Raw genomic sequence first — 22,574 nt, 5'->3', positions numbered from 1 at the left:
CCCAAGATAAAAATATGATAATGCCTCACAGGTTTTAAAAATCATGAATAACACCAGAGAACATTAATTATTAGAGATGCCTGTCAGCAACCCCAAGGAAACTCATTGGCTTTTGTGTTGATCCCTGTGTGCCTTTCCAATAAGGACATCCTTCCCTCACACACACACACACACACACATACACACAATGGCAGACACTGTAATGAAGGAGAATCTGCAAAAATAAAGAAGAAATAAAAGAAATCACTGGAAATTATTTTGCCCAGCTATGTGCCAATAAAACTGACAACTTAAATAAAATGGATGAATATGTATAAATAACAAAATAACAAAACAAGAAATAGAGAATTTAAACAACCCAATTCTAAAAAAATAAATTGAACAAATTATAAATGAACATCCAAAGGGAAAAAAGCAAACATTAGGACCAGATGGTTTTACAAGCCTGTTCTATCAAACATTCAAAGAACAATTAACTCTTACATGCTATAAACTACAAAAATTAAAGAAGATGGTATCCTGCCAAATTCGTTCTATGATATAAATATGGTCTTGATACCTAAGAAAGGAGAATCAAAACAGAGAGAAATATAGCCCAATGATGCATATTGACCCCAAAATTTTAAGTAAAATGTTGGTAAAGACCCTACAGCAATAATTCAAAAAGATAATACACGATGACCAAGCTGAATGTATGCCAGGAATGCAGAGTTGGTTAAATATTAGGAAAACTGTAACTATAACTGACCAAATTAATAACATGAACAACAAAAATCACATGATTATATAAAAAAGCATAAACATCCATTTCTGTTAAAATCACTAGAAAATAAAGATATAAATGGACCTATCTATCTAAACCCAAGAGCTAGCATTATATGCCATGGGGATATACAAGAGTCCTTTCTAATAACAAAAGGGTTAAAGCAAAGATTTCTATTCTCACCACTAACAGAATATAATGCTAGAAATCTGAGGTACAACAAGAAAAACAAACTGAAGGAACGCACTTAGGCAAAAAAGAAACAAAATTATTGATTTTTATTGGTCTACTTAATGGCTTAAAGAACATTAAAGAATAAGCAAAAAGTAATTGAAGTAATTAATAATTCCATTGATGTAGCAGGCTACAAAACAAATCCACAAACATCATGATGCTTTCATATGTTATCAATAAAATTCAACAAGAGGAGAAAGAATTAAAATAAAAATAACTATAAAAATGTTCAAATATTTGGGAGTTCAACTATCAAGATGCACAGAGATATTATATGAACATGGCCATAAAATACTTTTTATAGAAATAAAGAGTTCAATAGTTAGACTGACTGATTGCTTATGGTTGGAAGATATCACTATAATAAAAATCACAACACAACTTATTTGTTTTTCAAATTTAATGCTATACCAAGCAGGCTTACAAAAGGATGCTTAACAAAATTCACCAGGAAGAACACAAGAGAAATCACCAAAAAAATGGAAAGAATGAAGCTTAACAGTATTAGATATTAAACTATACTACAATCACCAAAACCATAGTACTAGTCAAAACAAGGAAAAGTTGTTCAGTGGAACAAATTAGGCACACAAGATACAAAAATGAAAGAACATAACACACATGTTCCCACAGAGTTAGCTATCATCTATATGCAAATGACTCCAAGATTTATATATCCATACCCAATCTCTCCCTTGAACTTCAGTCTTATGACACCACTTGTCCACTGGATATTTAATTGGATGTCCCTGGGGACCTTTTAAACTCAACATGTCCATAATTTTCCCCCTAAGTCCATGCTGTTTCCAGTTTGCCCTAACTTTATCTAAAGCAGCAAATTCCTTCCTTAAAGTACCAATGTTTAAAACAGGAAACTGGTTCTAAGTACCACCTAAAATGGTGTCACCCATGTGGAAGATACATAGGGGTTTGCTTCTGGGAGACAAAAGAATTGGCATTTATTTAGACATTCTGCTTTGGCTTACCACATGGTTAGTAGCAGACTTTTTTCATGGGCTATGTAGCCAGAATTGTCTGCACCTTTTAAAATGAGTACAGTCTGCACTTTTTCTGCATTCTTGTCTGAATGTGATGGTCACCTCTCCTCCTCCGCACCACCATCACCTCTACCATCCTATGGTACCTTGACCCCAAGAAATGAGCCTGGGGTTTTGGCTTTTTTTATCCATTCTTTGAGCTATATGAAGTAGAGTCTCTGACCTAAGAGACAGAGCCATGGGGATATAGGAGCACCAGGATCCGGGATGAAGCCCTGAGGAGCAAGGGTCCAGGATGATAGCCCAGTGTGGTTTTGGTCTTGAAGTTGGTGGGATTTATGCTATGTAGGAACTGAGTTAAACTTTAAGCTTAGTCTCCCTCCCTTCCCAAGAGATCAAGATGCTGGGAGAAAATGTTTGTGCTTGTTCTTGCTATATTGTTAAAGTAAAAATCCCTTTGAAAAAGATAATCTGATGTTAAGTAGGTAAATGGAACTTGGATACTAGTCACTGGGGTCCCCTGAAAATTGGGAAAACACAATTCATCAGGGCTTGAGGCAATGGCAATGAAACAGTACGTTGCTGGCAGGAGACATATCCCTCTCTTAGTCTTCAACAAATCTAACAAAAAGATAAACAAAAGAGAAAATACAGAATTGAATAAATTGATGGAGAAACTAGAGTCAAAAGGCTTATGGTGTCTTTCTAAACAGAATTGCTAAAGAATATTCATATTACTTAGCACCACATGGAACTTTTTATAAAAACTGACCATGTGTTAAAGCACAGAGATAATGCAAATCAATGTAAAAAGAAAAAAAAGAGTAATATTTTTATAGACACAAATATAATAAAAATCATAATCAATCCAGGAAACACAAATCAATAACAGACTCAAATGAAGACTTACCAAAGAAATCTTAAAATAATTAGTAGGTCAAAGAACAAATCATAGGAGCAATTAATAACTATGTAAGAAAAATGATGAAACAGTATGCCAAAATTTCTCAGATGCAGCTAAAGTAGTCCTTAGAGGGGGAAAATATGTATGTGTGCGTGTGTGTGGGTGTGTGTGTACATACATGTATGTATGTATGTATTAGCAAATCAATGTAATTGGACATTGGCTTGTTTTTGGCTACATCCAGATCACCCAACATGGATGATCCAGCTTCTAGAAGACATCCTGCATTTAACTACCTTATAGATGGGAGTAGCCTCTTTTGATTGACTATGTAAGCAGAACAGGCTGTATCTTTAAAAACTTCCAGAGTGGGGCACTCTATCTCTTTTCTGTGGCGTCAAGAGAGAGGAAAAGTCATGTTTACTCACAGATCTGGTGTCATGAACTGACTGGTGGGGGTGAGGAACTTTCTTCTCTCCTCTATGGTCCCCAAAATCATGCTGAGGGTTATGTGTTTGTTTGTTCCTTTGGTTGTAGATACAGGTGGTGGAATCCCCATGGAATCCAAGAATTCAACCCATGGGAGGACTCTAGGTCAGATGTGTAGCCAGATGACCCAGCAGGAAAGCCCTAGGAATCCAGAGTGCCCAGGATTCAAACCCAAGTGGGGCTTTGGACTTAGAATTTGGGACTGTGCTACATAGGAACCAAGTTAATCTCTGAACCTAATCCCCTACTCCTCTCCAGATTAGGAGGTGGGGGAGGGGTGATTATGAGTCTAGGTGTTAGGGTGATATTTGTGTGTTTATTCTTGCTATAACTTTAGAGCAAACATTTCTTTATAAAAACTAATCTGTTAAGTGATTAAACAGAACTGAGGTACAGGGCCTTATAATTGAGGGAATATCTGTGGAGGCTGGAGACAATTATAGAATCAAAATCAGAAAAAACAGAAAAAAGAAAAATAATACATGCTAACAAAGCTGAGAACACAAAAGAAATAGAGAAATATCTTCAAAAATATTAAATACTCAAACTAATAAAAAAAACAGAAAGAAATTTCAAATAATCTGTTCTAAGAAGAAAAAAAATAGAATTAACTATAGAACTACCAAAGAGGAGAGGATGAGGGACTTCTGATCCTGATGAATTTCTAGGGGAATTCTGTCAAAGTTTCAAAGAACAATTAGCACAAATACCACACAAATTACTCTCAAAAATTGAGAAAGGAATTGAATGTGATATAAAAACAAAAAACAATTTAAAAGAGTCCAACTGAGAAGTTTTTGTTTTATTCTAAAGTCACAAGGGAACAATTAGAGCATTTTTAGCAGAGAAGCAATGTAGTCAGACCTGTATTATAAGAATGATAATGCAAATTAAAACAATTCTGAGGTACCATATCACACCTATCAGATTGGCCAACATGACAAAACAAGAAAATGATAAATGTTGGAGAAGATGTAGTAAAATTGGAACACTAATGCATTGTTGGTGGAGTTGTGATGTGATCCAACCATTTTGGAGAGCAATTTGGAACTATGCCCAAAGAGCTATAAAAATGTACATATCCTTTGACACAGCAATAGTACTTCTAGGGCTCCCAAAGAGATCATACAAATGGGAAAAGGATCCACATGTACAAAAATATTTATAGCAGCTCTTTTTGTGGTAGCAAAGAATTGGAAATTGAGAGGATGCCCATCAGTTGGGAAATGGCTGAACAAGTTATGGTATATGAAAGTAATGGAATAGTATTGTGCTATAAGAAATGATGAACAGGCTGACTTCAGAAAAATCTGGAAAGACTAGTATGGACTGATGCTGAGTGAAATGAGCAGAACCAGGAGAACGTTGTACACAGTAACAGCCATGCTGTGCTATGACTAATATTGATAGACTTAACCCTTCTCAGCAATGCAAGGATCTAAGATATCTCCAAAGGCCTTATGATGGAAAGTGCTATCCACATCCAAAGAAAGAACTGTGGAGTTTGAATGCAGATTAAAGCATACTATTTGCTATTTTTTTTCTTCTGTTGTGTTTTGTTTCCTCTTTCTGGTGGTTCCTCCTATTGGTTCTAATTCTTACTTATGACATCACTAATGTGAAAATATGTTTAATAGGAATGTATATGTATAGCCTATATCAGATTGTGCACCATCTTGGGGAGAGAGGTGGGGAGGGAGGGAAAGAAAAATTTAAAACTCAAAAGCTTATGGAAGTGATTGTTGATAATTCAAAATAAATTAATTTTTTAAAAAAAGAATGATTAAAAAAAGAATAATGATCAGACACCTATGTGGGTTGTGAATTGAAAAAAGTAGAGACTGGAAGCTGGAAGACCAATGAAGAGTTTATTGTAATAGTCCAGTTGAGAGGCTATGAGAACCTGAACTAAAGTGGTGCTTATGTAAGTGCAGAAAAAGGACAGATTTGATAATTGGTAGATTGAATCAAGATTGAATCAATTGTGGCAATTGATTAGATTGAGTCTAAGAAAGAAGAGTATAGGATAACTACAAATTTCAGAACCTGGGCAACTAGAGGAATGGTGTTGTAGGAATAAAAAGTAGGAAAGTTAGGAAAAGCAAAGGTTTTGGGGAGTGGGAGGGATTATTAGTTCCTTTTTAGACGTGATAAATTTGAGATGCTTAAACAACATCCAATTAGAGATCTATTATAAGAAGTTGAGAAAGCAGAATTGGAGTTCAGTTGAAAGTGTATTTATGTATATTTGTATGTAAATACATCTATACATGCACATACGGATATATACATATATTCAAATTTACACACATGTAATATATACATATATATATGTTTATGAGTCTTCTGTAATAAGTAAGATAGTTGAAACCATGGAAGCTTAACACACTGAGAAAGTGTGTCGAGAGTGTAGTGAAGTTTTTTATAAAAAATATAGATTCAGACTATTTAATTGTATGTACTAAGTGGATAAAAAGATATTTAAAAATGAGCAAGGGTAGAAGAAAGAAGAGAGAGAGAGAAAGACAAAGACAGAGACAGAGAGAGAATGAGGAAAAATAAGAATATCATCTAAGTAGCAAACTGCCAGAGGAGACAATAGGGGAATGGAATCAAGGACACAAATAAAAGGGTTGTTGAAAAAAAGAAAGGTTATCTTATCCTCTAAGACTGGAGCAAAGGAAGGATGAGAGATTATGCTAAGGTGATTCAAAATGTGGAACTAGGCAGGAGGGATAGCTTAAAATAGATGGCCTCATTTTTTTTTAGTGAAGTAAAGGTGAGGTCCTTTGCTAAGAGGATAGGAGAAGGTGATGTAAATGGTTTGAGAAGAGGTTTGGAACTATGGCTGCATGCCAATTTGCAAGAGGGTAAAAGAATTGTCATGCAACAGTATGGATTCAGTTGAGACTAAATTACATAAATTTGTAGCAGATTGATTCAGTCATCATAGCTGTGTGACTTCTCCATTAGTGTTTAACAGCATATGAACAGGAACAGAGAAGGTCGATGGTGGAACTAATCCAGGATTGGGGTTTGAAATGGGATGTGACTCAATAGGACAAAGAGAAAAGGAACATACAAATAGAGGACAGTGTAAAGTTAACTAGTTATTTATAAGGTTAAGATTTTCAAGAGAGGAAAGTCAGGCCAGAGCAGGGGTAAGTGGTCTAAGAGAGCAGGAAAGATTGGGGTGACTGGAAGTTTTGGTGAGGATGGAGAAAAGGAAGGAATTTGAGGTGAGGCACAAGTCGTTATTGGGGGGGGGATTATGGTCAGATATAGAAATTTCAGCACTATAGATTATGGAGGTGGAACCCTTGTAGATGATGATGAAATAAAGGCTATAATCATCCCTCTGTGTGTCTGTGGTAAAAAGAATGTACAGATGATTGAGGGTACATCAGTAGGTAAAATTAAGTTCCCCCAAATATAAGTGCAAAGATTAGAGAGGTAATTCTGTGTGCCAAGTACTGAATTCAGTATATATCTGTATGTACATATACAACTAGTGAAGAGAAAAAAGTATATTCCTTCTCCTCCTGTCCCAGTGGAAGTGTAAATGGAAATAAATCCAGTACTGGAGCAGGTGGCCAGGGATTCAGGTTCTTCTAAGGAAAGCCAGGTTTAATGGGTTTAGGTCAATATATTCACTTGTGGGTCACCTTTCAGCCTGCTACTTGACTACCTTCTATATTTAATCTTATTATCCTGATCTCTAGGGTAATTCAGAGTATATGTTCATATATTGCCCCATCAATTAATAAAATTTCAACAAGTCTCTTAATCAACCAACTAAGGCCAGAGTCACCACAAGTTTATCAAACATTACTTAATATATTTTAAAAACTGGAGAAACCTCCTTTTCTAAATAATAGTAATTCATATCTCTTTTTATATAAAATCCTTTTAATATCATGGCATTAAATATTAAGGTTACTATAGGTACAATGTATTAAATATCAAATAAATAATAAAACAAAGACATAGATAATTATTTACAATACTTAGCTGTGAGTATAATCACAACCAGAATTACCTCAAATCCAAACTAAAACTGCATACAACTTCACTTATAAGAATATAGTCTCCATGCAATTTAGTTCATTAGGATAAAAAAAGTCTCCTTATAAGAATTTTCTTCATCCTCTTCCTTTTTTTAAATTTTATTTTTAATTTATGGAATAAAACAAGCATTTCCATAACATAGTACAACAAAAAAAGATGATTGCATATGAAAGTGTAAATCTACTATGCACACCTTGTTATTCCCTTCAAATATACAACAAAATTATCATGTAAATTTCTTTTTTTCCTTCCTTCCTTTCTATCCCTTACCCTAGAGATGGCTACCATTAGACACAAATAGGCATATATATAAAATTATTCTATACGTACTCCTACTTATCAGGTTTTTCTCTAGATGCATATAGTGTCTTTCTTCATATGTCCTTTATAGTTAATTTGCTGTTTATAATAATCAAAATAACTTATTTGCTCAAAGTTGTTCTTAAAACAATATTGTTGTTACTATACAAAATGTTCTCTTGGTCCTGCTCCGTTTAATCTTCATTACTTCATTTAAGTCTTTCCATGGGTTTTTTTTTTTTTTAATTTTTAGGCAATTGGGGTTAAGTGACTTGCCCAGGGTCACACAGCTAGTAAGTGTCAAGTGTTTGGGCTGAGGCCAGATTTGAACTCAGGTCCTCCTGACTTCAGGGCCAGTGCTCTATCCACTGCACCACCTAGCTGCCCCCTCCGTGCTTTTTTAAAAACCATTAAGCGCATCATTTCTTATAGCACAGTAACATTCCATCACAATCATATACCACAACTTGTTCAGCCATTTCCCAATTGATGGACATCTCTGCAATTTCCAGTTCTTTGCCATCACAAAGGGAGTTGCTATAAACATTTTAAGACATATAGGTTCTTTTTCTTTTTCCCTAATTGTCTTTGGAAATAGACAAAGTAGTGGTATTGGTAGGTCAAAGGGTATAAGTCGTTTAATAATTCTTTGGGCAGAATTTCAGATGATTCTCCAAAATAGTTGAATCCATTCACAATTTCACTGACAATGGATTAGTGTCCCAATCCCTGGTCTTTCCTGATGGTCAAAGGTAGGGACTGGTGAAGTCCTAGGCTGAAATACTCACCCTCTAATCATCAACCAAGTCAGCTTTGACCCAAGTTTCAACCCAATGTTGAGCATATCATCTTCTCCTAAGTGGATTTCTGAAGGGTCGCTTATCTTGACCTGGTCACCGATGTGAAGGGTAAGGAGAAGCAGAAAAGATCTCTGGTCCTACCTGACAGCAAAAACAGAGTTCAGTCAAGCCCTGTGCCCTGGCTAGTCATATATGGGTTAGGCATGGTCAAGGTACTCACTCAACAATCAACAGCCTAAAAGGAAGTTTAGTGATTCTTTGTCCTATCCTCTTATTTTATAGCTGGAGAAATTTCAAAGCAGTTCAATGATATACCCATTTGAATTAAAATGCCAAGAATATAGAATCAAAAGAATTAGTATAGATCAACCATTATTAGTATATATCAATTACTCATCATACATAAAATTCACAAGAAAAAATGAAAAAGCATATTTACATATCAGCTTTAAGCGATATTGATCAATTATCTCACAATAAATTTTTCTACTCCATTATAGAATTTAAAAGGGGTCATAGACTTACCAATTAACCAAGATTCAATAAGCATTTATCAACGTATTGCCCCTGTGAGAAAGGCACTGTATTTCATGCAGGGAAAGATAACAAAGACAAATGATGTGGTACTTCTCAAGCAGTTTAGGAAGAAAAATATTAGCAAAAAAGGAAAGCTTAAACAGACATCTAAATCATTCAGCTAGCTGTAGTGCCCAAAGAATAAGAATTACTTACTTTTTTTCTGAATTAGTCAATAGAAAAAAGAAAAATTTTGTAATTATACAATATAAAGTTGGAAGAACCCCTTACAGACTACCTAATCCGCCTCTCATTTTACAAATGAGGAAACTGAAGCCCAAGAAAGTACAAGTGATTTGTCCAAGGTCTTACAGGTAGTAAGTTAACGGAACCAATATTCAAAGCTAGGTCTTCTGATTCCAAATCCATACTAGCATACCAAAGACATATGATTCTACTATATCACTAGCAAAATTTTGAACCTCTTCTTTTTATTTATTTTATGGCAATTGGAGTTAGGTGACTTGCCCAGGGTCACACAGCTAGTAAGTGTCAAGTGTTTGGTCTGAGTTCACATTTAAACTCAGGTCCTCCTGACATTAGGGCCGGTGCTATATCCATTGTGCCACCTAGCAGCCCCCAAACCTCTTCTGATGATCAATTTCACTATTCTCTGCACCCAATAATTTATTACCAACCTTGCATGCATGTTACTGAACCAGACACTGTAAAAGACATTCAAATCTTGCCCTCCATGAATCTTAATATTCAACTTAGTAGAGTCACTGTTTTAATTATCTACCTGTTCCTCTGCACATTTGGTTATGCAACTGACCTTAAGTTGGTCAAACAGAATCATGCAACATTCTTGTCTGAAAAAGAAAAAGAACTTGTTTTTCCCTACAAAAGTAACATGCAATAATGTCTTCCCAAAAAAGCATAGAGTACTTAATTATAATATAAAATTATTGTATCTCTTGCTGTGGGGGGGGAGGGGAATATAAAAAATAACAACTGACATTCATTTATATGTGCTTGACATTATCCCATCTTATATAACCTCTTTCCTAAATCAGCTGCATGAGGGTCAACTACTAAGCCCTGAAACCATCTCTGTAGTGCAATGTTTCCAGCATTCTCAGGATGCAAGGAGCCCATCTGTACCTGTCCCTGCACAGGTTGCTCCACCCTGAGAAGGAACTCAACAGGTGGTGCACAGCATTAGGGACAAAATTAACATTATGAGTCTATAGAGATGCCCCTCCCCTCAAACTTCTGAGCTAAAGTTTGTATTTCTTCTTGCCCAATGACGACTGGCCTTGCCTCTAAAAGGTTATTCACTGCCTTTGCATCTATCCCTCTTAGGCTCTCTGACACGTTCAGCACTTGGTTAGCCTCAAGGATCTTCCAGAGTCACAGGCTCAGTCTTGTGGGTCCAGCCCAAGTGTCCCAGGATTATTCTCTTTGGGGACATAGTTCATGTCCAGAGAAAAAGCCAATTCGGGGCCTATGGTATTTGTGTAACACACGGAGTACAGCTTCTGCCTTACTCACAGATGAAGTAGAGTTCTTTGGTATAATTGTGATGTTCAGTCTCTCGGTAGGAATACCTCCTTGGGTTAGAAAGACTCCTATTTCTTTAAGCAACTCCTCAACCGCAAAGGTTGGACGAGTCTGAAATTCCCAGGAAAAACTAACTTCCTATTGCTAATTCCTCAGCAATATCTCCATGGTCAAAATTCTCAGGCAGAATTATAAAAACTTCCTGAGTTATCTCACCTGCCTTCACATCAGTGGCCTTAATTGTATAATCTTCCAGTCCTTTTCACTTTTCTGTCTAACATCCTTAAAGTGTCCTCATTCTTTTTTAAGGCAATTGGGGTTAAGTGACTTGCCCAGGGTCACACAGCTAGTAAATGTCAAGGGTTTGGTCTGAGGCCGAATTTGAACTCAGGTCCTCCTGACTTCAGGGTCAGTGCTCTATCCACTGCACCACCTAGCTGCCCCTGTCCTCATTCTTAAAATCTAGATCTATTGCTGTTATTAGGAGACTTCTATGTTTTTCAACCGCAAAAGAAAAACAATACCCCTGAAATATCTTAGCTCTCATCTTTCCTAGAGATTGATCCACATATGCCCACATTAATACACAAATATTCATACAATTAACAAATGTACAGTGTTGCAGTAATGATGGCCTATTGTATTAATATACTGTGCTTAAACAATACAATAGCACAGCAAAAGACATGAATTCAAATCACAAAAACAGCACTAATGAGTTTTTATGTATCAACGTAACATTAGATTGAAGCCAAACTTGTTACACCTCCAGAAAAAAAAATTGATATAAAGAAATAAAAATTACACTGAAAAAATACCCAGGGATATAATGAAGAAGAAACAAAATTGTGGCTCTAAAAAATTATATTTCCTATAAGGAGAAAAATAAAAGAAAAAATGTAAATAAGTGTTTTCCAAAATGGGAAGACAAAATCTCACTTCTGGAATAAACCTGGCCATAGGAAGAAAAAAAAATGCTGAAAACTTTCTTTCAAGGATATTTCCCAGCCCTCAGTTTGCTCATCTGGGGCAGTGCTCATCCAATCACTAAAGGTTAAGTAAGAATTGAGACAAAACAAGATGGTCTTTTAATTCACCATCACAAAAATATTGGTATGCAAGGGGAAGATCCTCCAACTTTCTGATAAGAAAGGCAGTATAAAACAATTGCAGATTTTAATTCATTTAAAGTCTTCAAAATCTGAACTATTATTCTCAAAAGGCTTGGGCTAGCCTAAGGGCTTTTATTGTCCATTCAATAAAAACCTGAAATGATTTGGGGTTACAAGCCTAGGCAATTAGCATCATTTGAAACACAAAAGGGCTGGTCTGAAGTAAAAAATAAATAAATAAATAACTGAAATAGCACAGGACAGAAAGTAAATTGTTCCAGCTTTTAGAAAAAAAAAATCTAACCACCAAACCCAACAATATCTTGCAAAAACAAGCAACCAAAAATTATACTCCTATGGAGAGAGCCCCTTCATGGAGCAGGATGAGTGGCGTGGGGTGGAGTGGCTTACAGGGAGGCAGAAGAGACATCTCTAGCCTCATCTCTCTCCCCCCCCCCCCCCCCAGCCCCCCACACACCCTTCTCCCAGGGAAACTTTCAGTTCTGCTGGAGGGTGAAGCAGCAGGTTGGGGTTGGATGCCACTCTGGTCTTCTCGAAGAGAGGAGGTACCAGAAGTATATCTATCACTCCCTTAAATATTGTTAATCTAGGTGATAATGGTCAGTTTCCATCTAACTTTTGATTGCCTTGTCATTTGGGGAAAGGAGAAACCCAAGCTCCATATCCAAGGCTTGACCCCTATCCCACCTAATACCAGTTCCATAAGAAACATAAATAGCAAATAATAATTATTATTATTATCCAAATTGTAGCAAAACAGAAATCAGAGAAAGCGTGCATAGAATATATACAGAAGAATAGAGAGTGAATGAACTTTCCCATTGGAATAATTCAGCTCAACCAAGATAAAAAAATGTCCTTGATCTCACCTAAGGGGAAATTCCTTGAAGTCTCTTAAAGTAGAAAGCAGGGGAATAGGGACATGAAGGAGAATACTGGCTCCTTTCATGTTTTCCTAGTTTTTTCCTTCAGCAACCTGAAGTGTTGTTGGCATCTCAGATCCCCTCACTCAAAGGTGAAAACCAGAATTACCCTAATGATTTGTCCTCAAAGGGTGCTTAAAACTGAAGCTCTGCCTCTCACCAACTCCAGCCATCCCTTTAATCAGGACAGCATCTGCACTAATGGAAAGAGAATTACATGCTAACGACCTTGGAAAGGGAGTTACTATTCCAACAACTCTGTACTCCACTTCCTAGATGATGAAATTGAGGTTCCGATAGGTTAAGGGACTTACCCATGGTCACACAACACAGATAATAAGTATAAGAGGCAGGAGCTAAACCAAGGTCACTCCTGACCTATTAATTATTGCATTTAGAATAAGGCAATGAGCTTTCAGCCTAGCTGGGAAGTTAAGATATTTATACACAATAACTATCATAAAAGGTAAAATACACAGCAAGAGACATGCAAACAAGGTAATAGAGGAGTTCAGAGGAGAGAGATTACTTCAGTCTAGGGTATCAGACAGTCAAGAAAGATTTAGTGCTTATTATGTGCCAGGCACTGAGCTAAGAATAAAAATACAAGCAGAAAAAAAAAAAAGCCTTGTCTTCAAGGACCTTATGTTCTAATTGGGTAATAATGTCAATGAAGGCATACTGCTCAAGGGCACGACAGAGAAAATCTGAAGAGTCAAGAGTATGCTCTGGAGAAGGAAGGCTGCAGGGAAACCCAGCACGACTACAGAACATGAGTTCAACCTAATCCTAAGAGATTTAATGGCCACCTTGTTCTTCCATTAGCATCAAGACTTCTGAGTCTTGGAGATCCTGGGCCACTGAAAGGGGCATTGACTCCAGGCTAGCTATCAGAGGACCCTAGAAGATGGGCAGCCCTTATTAATTGATGCTATGGGGGTCAAATTCCCAGTTACTGCTCTCCTTATCAGAGGCAACTTTTATATACCTTCTACTTCTCTATCTCATCCTTATCCCCTCCATAGCCCATATTCTCCTCAACCTTCTTATTCCTTTGGGCCCTCTGGAATCCTCATCTTGTTGACAACAAATAGCCCATGACCTTGAAATTCATCACTTCTAAATCTTTCCACATTCTTGGACTAGAAGAAACACGGATCTCCCCAGAAAACCTTGTAGTCTTGGCTACCCTCTCCCAGTGCCCAAAGTTCCCACTGTCACAGTCCCCAGTAGAATGGATGGAAAGGGGAAGAGAAACGAGGGGAGAAGAGAAGAAAAAGGAAGAGAGGGAAGGAAAAAGGAGAGGAGCAGTCAAAATAAAGGCTTGATTGAGTAGGGGCCATAAGCACTGAACCCTCTATTATATAGAGCAGAAATACTAAGAAATCCGGCTGTGGTGGCTCAGCTCTGGTTGGTTAATCTTCCCCAACCCCCCTTTCGTTTCTCCCTCCCACTCTCTCCCTCCCTTTTAGACTGCTGGGGCATTTGGAAAGTACAGTAAAAAGTAGCTGCTCAGTAGAAGATGGGATCTGGCTTTTCAACTTACCGGCCCAAGGCAATTTATTTGGATATTGATGGAAGAATTCAAAAGGTACCCTTACTTCTCTGTCCTTGTCTTTTTGGCAGAAAGCTCCTCGAGAATGTTCGTTCCCCCTTCCGTATTTTCTGTGTCTTAGCTTTCTGAGTGCTGTATATTGCATCTGCTGCTTACCGATTAGGGGTGCCTCTCAGGGTTTGAATGGCCCCGATGGCAGATGGCCCAGTACATTGGGTTGAAAGGGACCTGCCACTCTGTGCCTCCCCTGGGTTTCCAAGAGGGAAGTAATTCTTCTTGGAAAAGAATAACAAGGTCTTCGTGCTGCATGAACTCCTGGGTCAGCGTGCAAATGCCTATGAAAATTGTTTTCTTGGACTCTTCCCCAGGCTTCTGTACAGTGCCAGTATTTTCACTCCTGTCCCAACTTTAGTACGTGGAGAGAGAGGTCTTTTTCCAGTTTTCATGCTTCGCAAAGGAGACTGTTAAGTGGTGATGAAAATATGATGCATTCCTTGAGAACAAAGATCATGGGGACAAGGCTTTTTTTTTTCTGTTTCCTAAGTACACTCCCCTTTTATAAACTAGTAGGTTGTTGCTATTCATGAAATTAATTTTAAATTAACATTCGGATAAAACAAGCAGTAGCACAGAAACATGCACGTGTTACATACATAGGATTTAGTATATTCATGTGTTTCAATATCTGAGCTATGCTATATCCTTAGTCAGTCAAGAAGCAAGTATTATTTCAAATACAGTTAACAGGAGGTAGCTTGGGGGAATACAGACCCGGACTGCTGGAAATGGAAAGGACTGTTCCATCCTTGCCTGTAGGGTAGGCAATCTCTGAGAAAATTTATCATCATAAACTAGTGTTGATATTGTGCCATTTCTGCTTTGCCAAATTTCAAGCATCCGTGCTAATATATTTTTCTAGTTTTTTTATTTCATTCCCCTCCCCCTGTTCTTGAGCATGTGCCCTTCATATTCACCTATAAAGGGGATCAAGAATTGACTTCTCCCTATCTGAAAATGAACTCTAGCCTGAACAAGCATTTATTAATTCCTTTGTTTCATTCTGATTGGCAGGGAATGCCCTCCTCCCACCCCCAAATTGTGTTTCAGGTTGAGCAGATTAGAAATACTTTTAATTTTTTTTGAGGAGAAAAATGTGAGACAAAATTATACCCATGGCAAATTTTCAGTTGGATTTTGCAATGAATCGCTCCAGGTTTTCACTGATACAAAAGGAACAGCATTGAAAGTCAATCATGGGGATGGAGGGAGGGGGAATGTGATGCTCTACCAAAACTGCATGGTTTGAATCACTCCTGAAAATATGTATGTCTTGTTCTCTGTTGAGATAGAGCTAAAATCACAGCCTAGAATAAAATGAAAAGTATTGATGTGTCCCTCTCCTCCCGTCACCCCCAACACATACACACACATACCTCTACCCTTCTCATTTGAAGCTGCATTTGCCAGCCTCCCTTCTCTGACAAATGAATGAAATTAATATCCTGCTGAGCTCCACAAATGTCTGATTTAATCTCATCTGATCAGAATGGGTCTGCCTTTCTAATTTTTAAATAAATGACTAAAGGAATTGTTACTATATTAAGCTAGACAATAAGCATTTCCGAAGACTAATCCTCCAGGTGTCCTTTTCTACAAATGAATAAGATAGAGAGAAAAAAATAATACAGACCTGGCTGCCAGGAATTAGCCAAACTAAGATGAGGTAGGTGTTGTTTTATCAGGGTGATTAGAGAAAGAGGAAGTAAAGCCTTACTTTTTGAGCTAGTCAACCATTTAAAATCTTGGTTTCAGAGATCATCTATTCCCATCCTACCATTTTACAAATCAGCAAAGTGGGGCCTTCAAGAGATTAAATGACTTGCCTAAATTCACACGGTGGAAAGAGATGAGGTATAGTAGAAATATTGGATCTGTCATTAAAAAACATGGGTTCAGATCCTGGCTCTGCTATTTACTAGGTGTTTTGTTTTGTTTTGTTTTGTTTTGTTTTGTTTTGTTTTACTTCGAATCAGTCTCGTTATCCACACTTGACTTCTTTCCTCATCTGAAAAATAAGGGTGTTTAATCTTTAAATTCTATGGACAAAAAATCTCAAAACTCTATCAGTAGTCAGTGACGAGCCAGGACTTGAACCCAGTGTTCTGACTCCCAAGACAAACTCAGTATAACACGCTGCCATTTACTGCCCCATGGTAGTTCATTATTATTATAATAACTTACACTCATATAGAACTTTAAAGTTTACAAAATACTTTCATTTCTGTTATATTTTTTATCTTCATAAAAATTATGTAAGGTATACAATTCTAGTGTTACTATCCCCCTTTTTCAGAGGTATAAATTGTGAGTCAGAGAGAAAAAGTGATTTGCCTAAGGTCCCATACTAACTGGAAGAACTGTGGCATTACCTAGGGCTCCCAAACTCTTTCATATATATCTATATATATAGATATATATGTATATGTATATATGTATATACATGTATATATATATACACACATATATATACATATACATATATACATATATTATATATGTGGCACATTGAAAAGGACATTATTAATTTCCACCGAGGGAAAAGGGGTTATTCCCTTATATTTTGCTCTGCTTCTCATTATAAAAATGGAAACAAGGGCTGGATCCAGGTAAATGTTTCCTGGACTAGCCAGTTCCATTAGACTGCAAGTGATATACCATATTAATATTAATAAGTCAGAGATGGGCAACCAGGATGGAAAAAGGGTCTCAAGATCATGTTGTATGAAGATCAGATGAAAGAAGTAGGAGTGTTTAGCCTTGGAAAGGAGAATGGCTGGGGCATATAATAGCTTCCATCAGGTATTTGTCACACAGAAGAAGCAGAGCTGTCCTCTTGATCAAAGAAGTGAGCATGGTTAAGAAGCAGATTAAGACTTGCTATGAGGAACACTTTGCTAATCATGAGAGCTCCCTACAAAAATCTCCCTCCTCATCGCTGATCTTCAAATAGAGACTAGGTCATCACTCATCAGGTATGTTGTGGTGGAGATTCACTTTGCATATTTTACCACATATTACATAGAGGGACAGTTGAGAGCAGACAGAGGCTATGAAAATTAATAAGATAATCTCATATTTTCATTTTTCTTCATTATGTTAAAAAATATTACAAGCTCCTGATTCCACTTCATACTTACATTAGGTTCTATAAGGAGACATCCTTACTTAGATTGGATTAGATCATCTCTGAGGTCCTTTCCAGATTTGAAATTCTGTTATTCAACAATTGTCCAAGTTCTCACCCTCTATTACAGGGCTCCTCAACCTTTCATAGTAAGGACCTACTAAAGTCCTTGACCCTTTATTGAGAAGATCCAGAAGGAACTCCTGAAGTTCAGAACATGATAAGAAATAATTCTGCAGATAAACTCTGTATTGGGGTAGGGGCAGGGGATGGTTACCAAAAAATCTGGCTGTTGGAGGTCTGAATTGAAAGGAATCTTAAAGATGGAGTTCTACTCTCCCATTTTACAAATGAGGAGTAGAAGAAAAGGGACATGCTCAAAGTCAGTAGAAAGGATAGAATTAAACGATCATTCCCGTATAGTGTTCAATTCACTATGTCATGCCCAATCAACCAAATATACCCTTCCTTTTAGCAATATTTGCTGGTCCTAAAGAATAAAATGGCCATGTCAGCAATTTCTAATCATAACTCCTCCTTCTAACCTATGGAGATTTGAAGGTTTTAGCCCCCATATCTTGTGGCCCAAGGACATAACAACCCTAGATTTCAAGTGCCCTCAATTCCCAGCATGGCTAAAATTGTTGGCCCTGAGATTAGTTGGGTCCACAAATGACCAGTTTAGAATCAAATTGTTGGAGACCCATTAATATGAAAGTTTTCTTTAAGAAATTTTCTTCTAGGGGCAGCTAGGTGGCACAATGTATAGAGCGCTGGCCTTGGATTCAGGAGGACCTGAGTTCACATCCGACCTCAGACACATAATACTTACTAGCTGTGTGACCCTGGGCAAGTCACTTAACTCCATTGCCTAACCCACCCCCCAAAAAAAGACATTTTCTTCTGATAGATACAATTGTTCCGGTACATTTGATTTGCTTCTCTTCTTAGCTATATAGCTCTGACCATAAGAGCATCACATTCTTTTCAAAACTCAGTTATCTCCCTTTTAAAATGAGAATGGTTTTCTTAAACACAGTTCTGACAATGTCACTCCCATATTCAATAAACTCCAGTGACTCACTACTGCCTCTAGGACAAAATACAAATTCCTTTTAAAGCCCTTCATAAACGACCTCCTTTTCTAGCCTCACTATTCATCATTTTTCTTCCCACACCCCACTATCTAGCCAAAATGGCCTTCTGGCTATTCTTGCCACATGCTGTTCCCTCTCCTGTCTACACTCTTGTACTAACCATTCTCTGTGATCTCCTGCTTAATCTCTACTTTATAGGGTCCTTTGTTTCCTTCAAGATTCATCTCAGTCAGTACTTCCTACATGGTACCCTTTCTGCCCCACCAATCACTAGCGCCCTCGCCCATAAACTAGTTTGAATTTATTTTTTATTTATTCTGTATATGCATAAATATATATTGGTATCTATATATTATTTCCTCTGATAAAATATAAGCTCCTTGAGAGGAAAGAAAATTTCATTTTTAACTTGTATACCCAGTTCCTTGCATAGTGCATGGTACATAGTAGGCATTTTTTAAATACTTGTTTGTTGATGGATAGATTGGTGTTCTGAGGATCATAAAAATAATAATAGATAGCTTTATAACTATTTTAATTTTTTTTAAATTTTATATTGTCATCTTTTGCTTTTACATCACCTATGTTTCCCAGTATATCCCTCACAGAGAATGGAGAAAAGAGGAAGATAACATTCTCAAATCTCTTTGATGCTTATTACTGATAAAAAAAATAAAAAGGAAAAAAATTTATTTACAAGGCAGACAATTAAACTCAATAACATCAAGTTCAATAAACCCAAGAAATAAATTATTTTGGGAAGAACTCCCTTTTTGACAATAATTGCTAAGAAAACTCAAAAGGAATGTGGCAAAAATAAGAATTTGGCCAATAATTTATACCATATTCCACAACAAGCTAAAAAATGGATATATGACCTGACCATTAAAAAGTCATACATTAAAAAGCATTTTAGAAGATGATTTGGCCACAAACTTTTAACAACAGTTATGGCTAAAGGGAAACTTCTTAACCATAAAAAGGATAATACTCAATTATGTGAACAAAATTACTGTAACCAGGATAAGAAAAGAAGTGGCTGGGGAAAAAATGGTTTCATTAAATATATGTAATAAGGATCTGATATCCAGGATATATGGAGAACCAGCACAAATGTGTAAGATCAAAAATCATTTTTTGGCAGCTCAGATAGAAAGCTAGCTTTTGAGTCAAGAAGACTTCAGTTCAAATTTGGGCTTAAGCATTTACTAGCTGTGTAACCCTGGAAAGGGGGCAGCTAAGTGGTTCAGTGAAGTCAGGAAAAATCATCTTCCTGAGTTCAAATCTGGCCTAAGACACTTATCAGTTGTGTGACCTTGGGTAAACCACTCAACTCTGTTTACCTCAGTTTCTTCATCTGAAAAATGAGCTGGAGAAGGAAATGGCAAACCTCAGTATCTTTGCCAAGAAAATTCCAAATGGAGTCACAAAGAGTGGTACATGACTGAAAATGACTGAACAACAAAAAAACCTAGAAAAGTTATTTCACTTCTGTCTGCTTTAGTTTCCTCATCTGTAAAATGGGAACAATAATAGCACCTACATCCTAGGGGTGTTGTTAGGATAAAATGAGATAAGATTTTTGAAATTCTTTGCAAATGTTAAATCACTATATAAATGTTGCTTATTATTCTTCAAAGGATAACTGGACAAAAGGATATGAACAAACTCAAAAAAAAAATTCAAACTATTAACAACCATAAAGAGATGACTAATTCATTAAGAAAAGCAAGATACAAATCAATGCAATTCTAAAGTTTCATCTTACACTCAGAAAACTGGCAAAGATGACCAAAGATGGAAATAGAAGGGTTGTGGAAAGGCAAGTATACTAATACACTCTTGATGAGGTTGTAAATTGGTCCAACCATTCTGGAAAGCAATTTGGAATTATGCTAAGAAAATTATTTTAAGTGTCCAAACTTTTTGACCCAGATATCTCACTGGATATCCCATATTCCCAAAGAAATCAATAACAAAAAGAAAAGTCCAATATGAACCAAAATATTTATAGTAGTACTTTTTGTGGTAGCAAAGAACTAGAAACAAAGTAGAATCTCATCAATTGGTGAATGAATAAATAAAATGTGTACATTAATGTACTATGCTATCAGAAACCATGAATCTAATGAAAACAGCAACATACGGGTAAACCTTATCTAAGTTGATACAAAGCAAAATAAACAGATACTAGAAAACAATATTGACAATTACGAGAGTGTAAATGTAAAGCTCAGCAACTAAACTACTGAAATTCTGCGTTATAATTATATTAAGAGATAACAGAAAAAACCTTTGACAAAGTACAACATTCATTTTTGCTAAAAAGTCTATGAAGCATGGCCCAAAAAGAAAATTTTGAGGTGTAGAATAGAAAAGAAAGGAGATGATAGCTTCTTTTATGGTTTATTCACAAAACTATCTGCAAGACTATGGTATACATATATATATATATATATACATATATATGTGTATGTCTTACATATTATTACATTTATATATGCATATAGTATGTATAAAGAGATATAGAAATAGATTCTATGCTACACTTTGTGTCATATACATAAATGTGTTTGTAGTTATACACAATCTTACAAAAATAGTTTTTCCTGAGAAACAATTACAAAACTGTCAACAAATGCAATAAATAAGTGCATAAAAACTGGGAGGGGAGAATAGTTCAGTAAGCTAAGCAAGATTCACTGTCCAATATAAATACTCCTTCTCTGCTCTAGGATGCTGTATCAAGTGATAAATAGTCATAGTAATCTATGTGATTTTAGCTCTCAAGCCCCAGCCAGGGAAAGCACCCAGCAAAACACTTTGATGTTAGATCTACCCTTCTGCCCTAGGGATGTTCTGCCATCAGTTGCCTTCTTATTATTAATAAGTACACCCATACTAGCAAAGGCCTGTGGTTAACTCAGTCTATTAAAAAAAAAACAATTAAATATTTTAAACAAATAAAGATAAGCAGACTTACCCCAAACGTAGAATGAAAGGCTTCAGCATTCCATGAGTAAGCCCAAACTGGGGAGTCTGTATTTTTTTAAGGAGATTTCAAGTAACTTGCTTTTCTCAGTCTTAGCATCTTTCTTTGGGACAATTAATCTTCTCTTTCAATCTTCCAGTTCCAGGCAACTCTTTCTTCTGCTCCACACATCTTCTGTATATCTCATCATGAGTTGGGTTCCTCTTCAACTCTCTCTGCTGGACGCACCTAAAGTTCACACTGAGACATGGCCTATCATTCTTCATCTTGTGATGTTGCTCTTAAGGGATTCATTCATACCCCATAAAGGGACCTGACTTGGCCAGTTTTACAACTGACCTTATCTTCCTTCTTTACGATGATTAGATTTATAAAAGAGCAACTACTTTATAATCTCACTCTTGTTAAACATATACTGTCCTCGGCAAATCAATTGATTTTTGTCTATACTATAGTTCCAAATGTTAGATAGCTCTCTAGTGTCCACAGGTCTAAATTACATGCATATTATGTGCACATATAATGGCAGTACATGCCTATAGATACCAATAAATATGCCCAAAATAAATGCAATTGTAACATAAGCAGAGCTACATAGTAACAGAATATATACTTTATGCATATGAGTAGTATATGCAAATAAAAATCAAAATGATGCATAGCTGATGGACAAATATATCTATAGTGCACAAACATGCAGTAATTACTACACACATTAATAAACACATGAAATGAAATGCAAGACACTTTTCAGATTGATATTTTCTTCTGCCTACACAAATAACTACCTCTTTTTCTGTTGCCATTTCCATTCCTATCTGAAGTTTTTTTTTCTGTCTGCTCATGAGACAAAACAAAGAAAAAGAGATTTCCACTTGTTAAATGCCTGCATGAACCCTACCCATCTCATTTTTTTTGATTGAAAGATGAAGAAAGCAACTATTTTTCTATCTGGCACCACTTGTGCCAGCTCCAAGGTCAAGAAGTGCCTTGGGGGGGCAAGTAAGTGGCTCAGCGGATAGAGCTCTGGTCTTGGAGTCAGGAGTACCTGAGTT

The 22,574-nt window shown here is 36.5% G+C and overlaps 1 protein-coding gene and 1 long non-coding RNA gene across 4 annotated transcripts in view; one reads left to right on the top strand and one right to left on the bottom strand.

The window, feature by feature from the left end:
* Window positions 1-1,407: 1,407 nt before the first annotated feature.
* LOC114029306 lies at window positions 1,408-14,722 on the bottom strand. Of its 2 annotated transcripts, XR_003567464.1 has the most exons (4): window positions 9,875-9,907; window positions 9,082-9,137; window positions 8,545-8,697; window positions 1,408-2,616 (listed from the first exon to the last, which is right to left on the bottom strand). It is a non-coding gene; the product is annotated as an uncharacterized LOC114029306 (long non-coding RNA). The 2 variants fall into 2 exon arrangements; XR_003567463.1 differs by lacking the exons at window positions 9,082-9,137; window positions 9,875-9,907 and adding an exon at window positions 14,238-14,722.
* The window catches only part of PDE9A (phosphodiesterase 9A), a 168,973-nt gene continuing 160,581 nt past the window's right edge, over window positions 14,183-22,574 (top strand). For both annotated transcript variants that reach the window (XM_027843673.1, XM_027843671.1), the window contains exon 1: window positions 14,183-14,282. In XM_027843673.1, coding sequence (XP_027699474.1) covers window positions 14,214-14,282 — 69 coding nt within the window. In that variant the 5' untranslated portion in view covers window positions 14,183-14,213. The remainder of the gene's footprint in view (window positions 14,283-22,574) is intronic.

Source organism: Vombatus ursinus, unplaced genomic scaffold, assembly GCF_900497805.2.
Source record: "Vombatus ursinus unplaced genomic scaffold, bare-nosed wombat genome assembly UNPS02014924.1, whole genome shotgun sequence".
Classification (NCBI taxonomy): domain Eukaryota; kingdom Metazoa; phylum Chordata; class Mammalia; order Diprotodontia; family Vombatidae; genus Vombatus; species Vombatus ursinus.
Note: the sequence above shows the minus strand (reverse complement) of the source record. Positions and strands in the feature narration are given on the sequence as shown.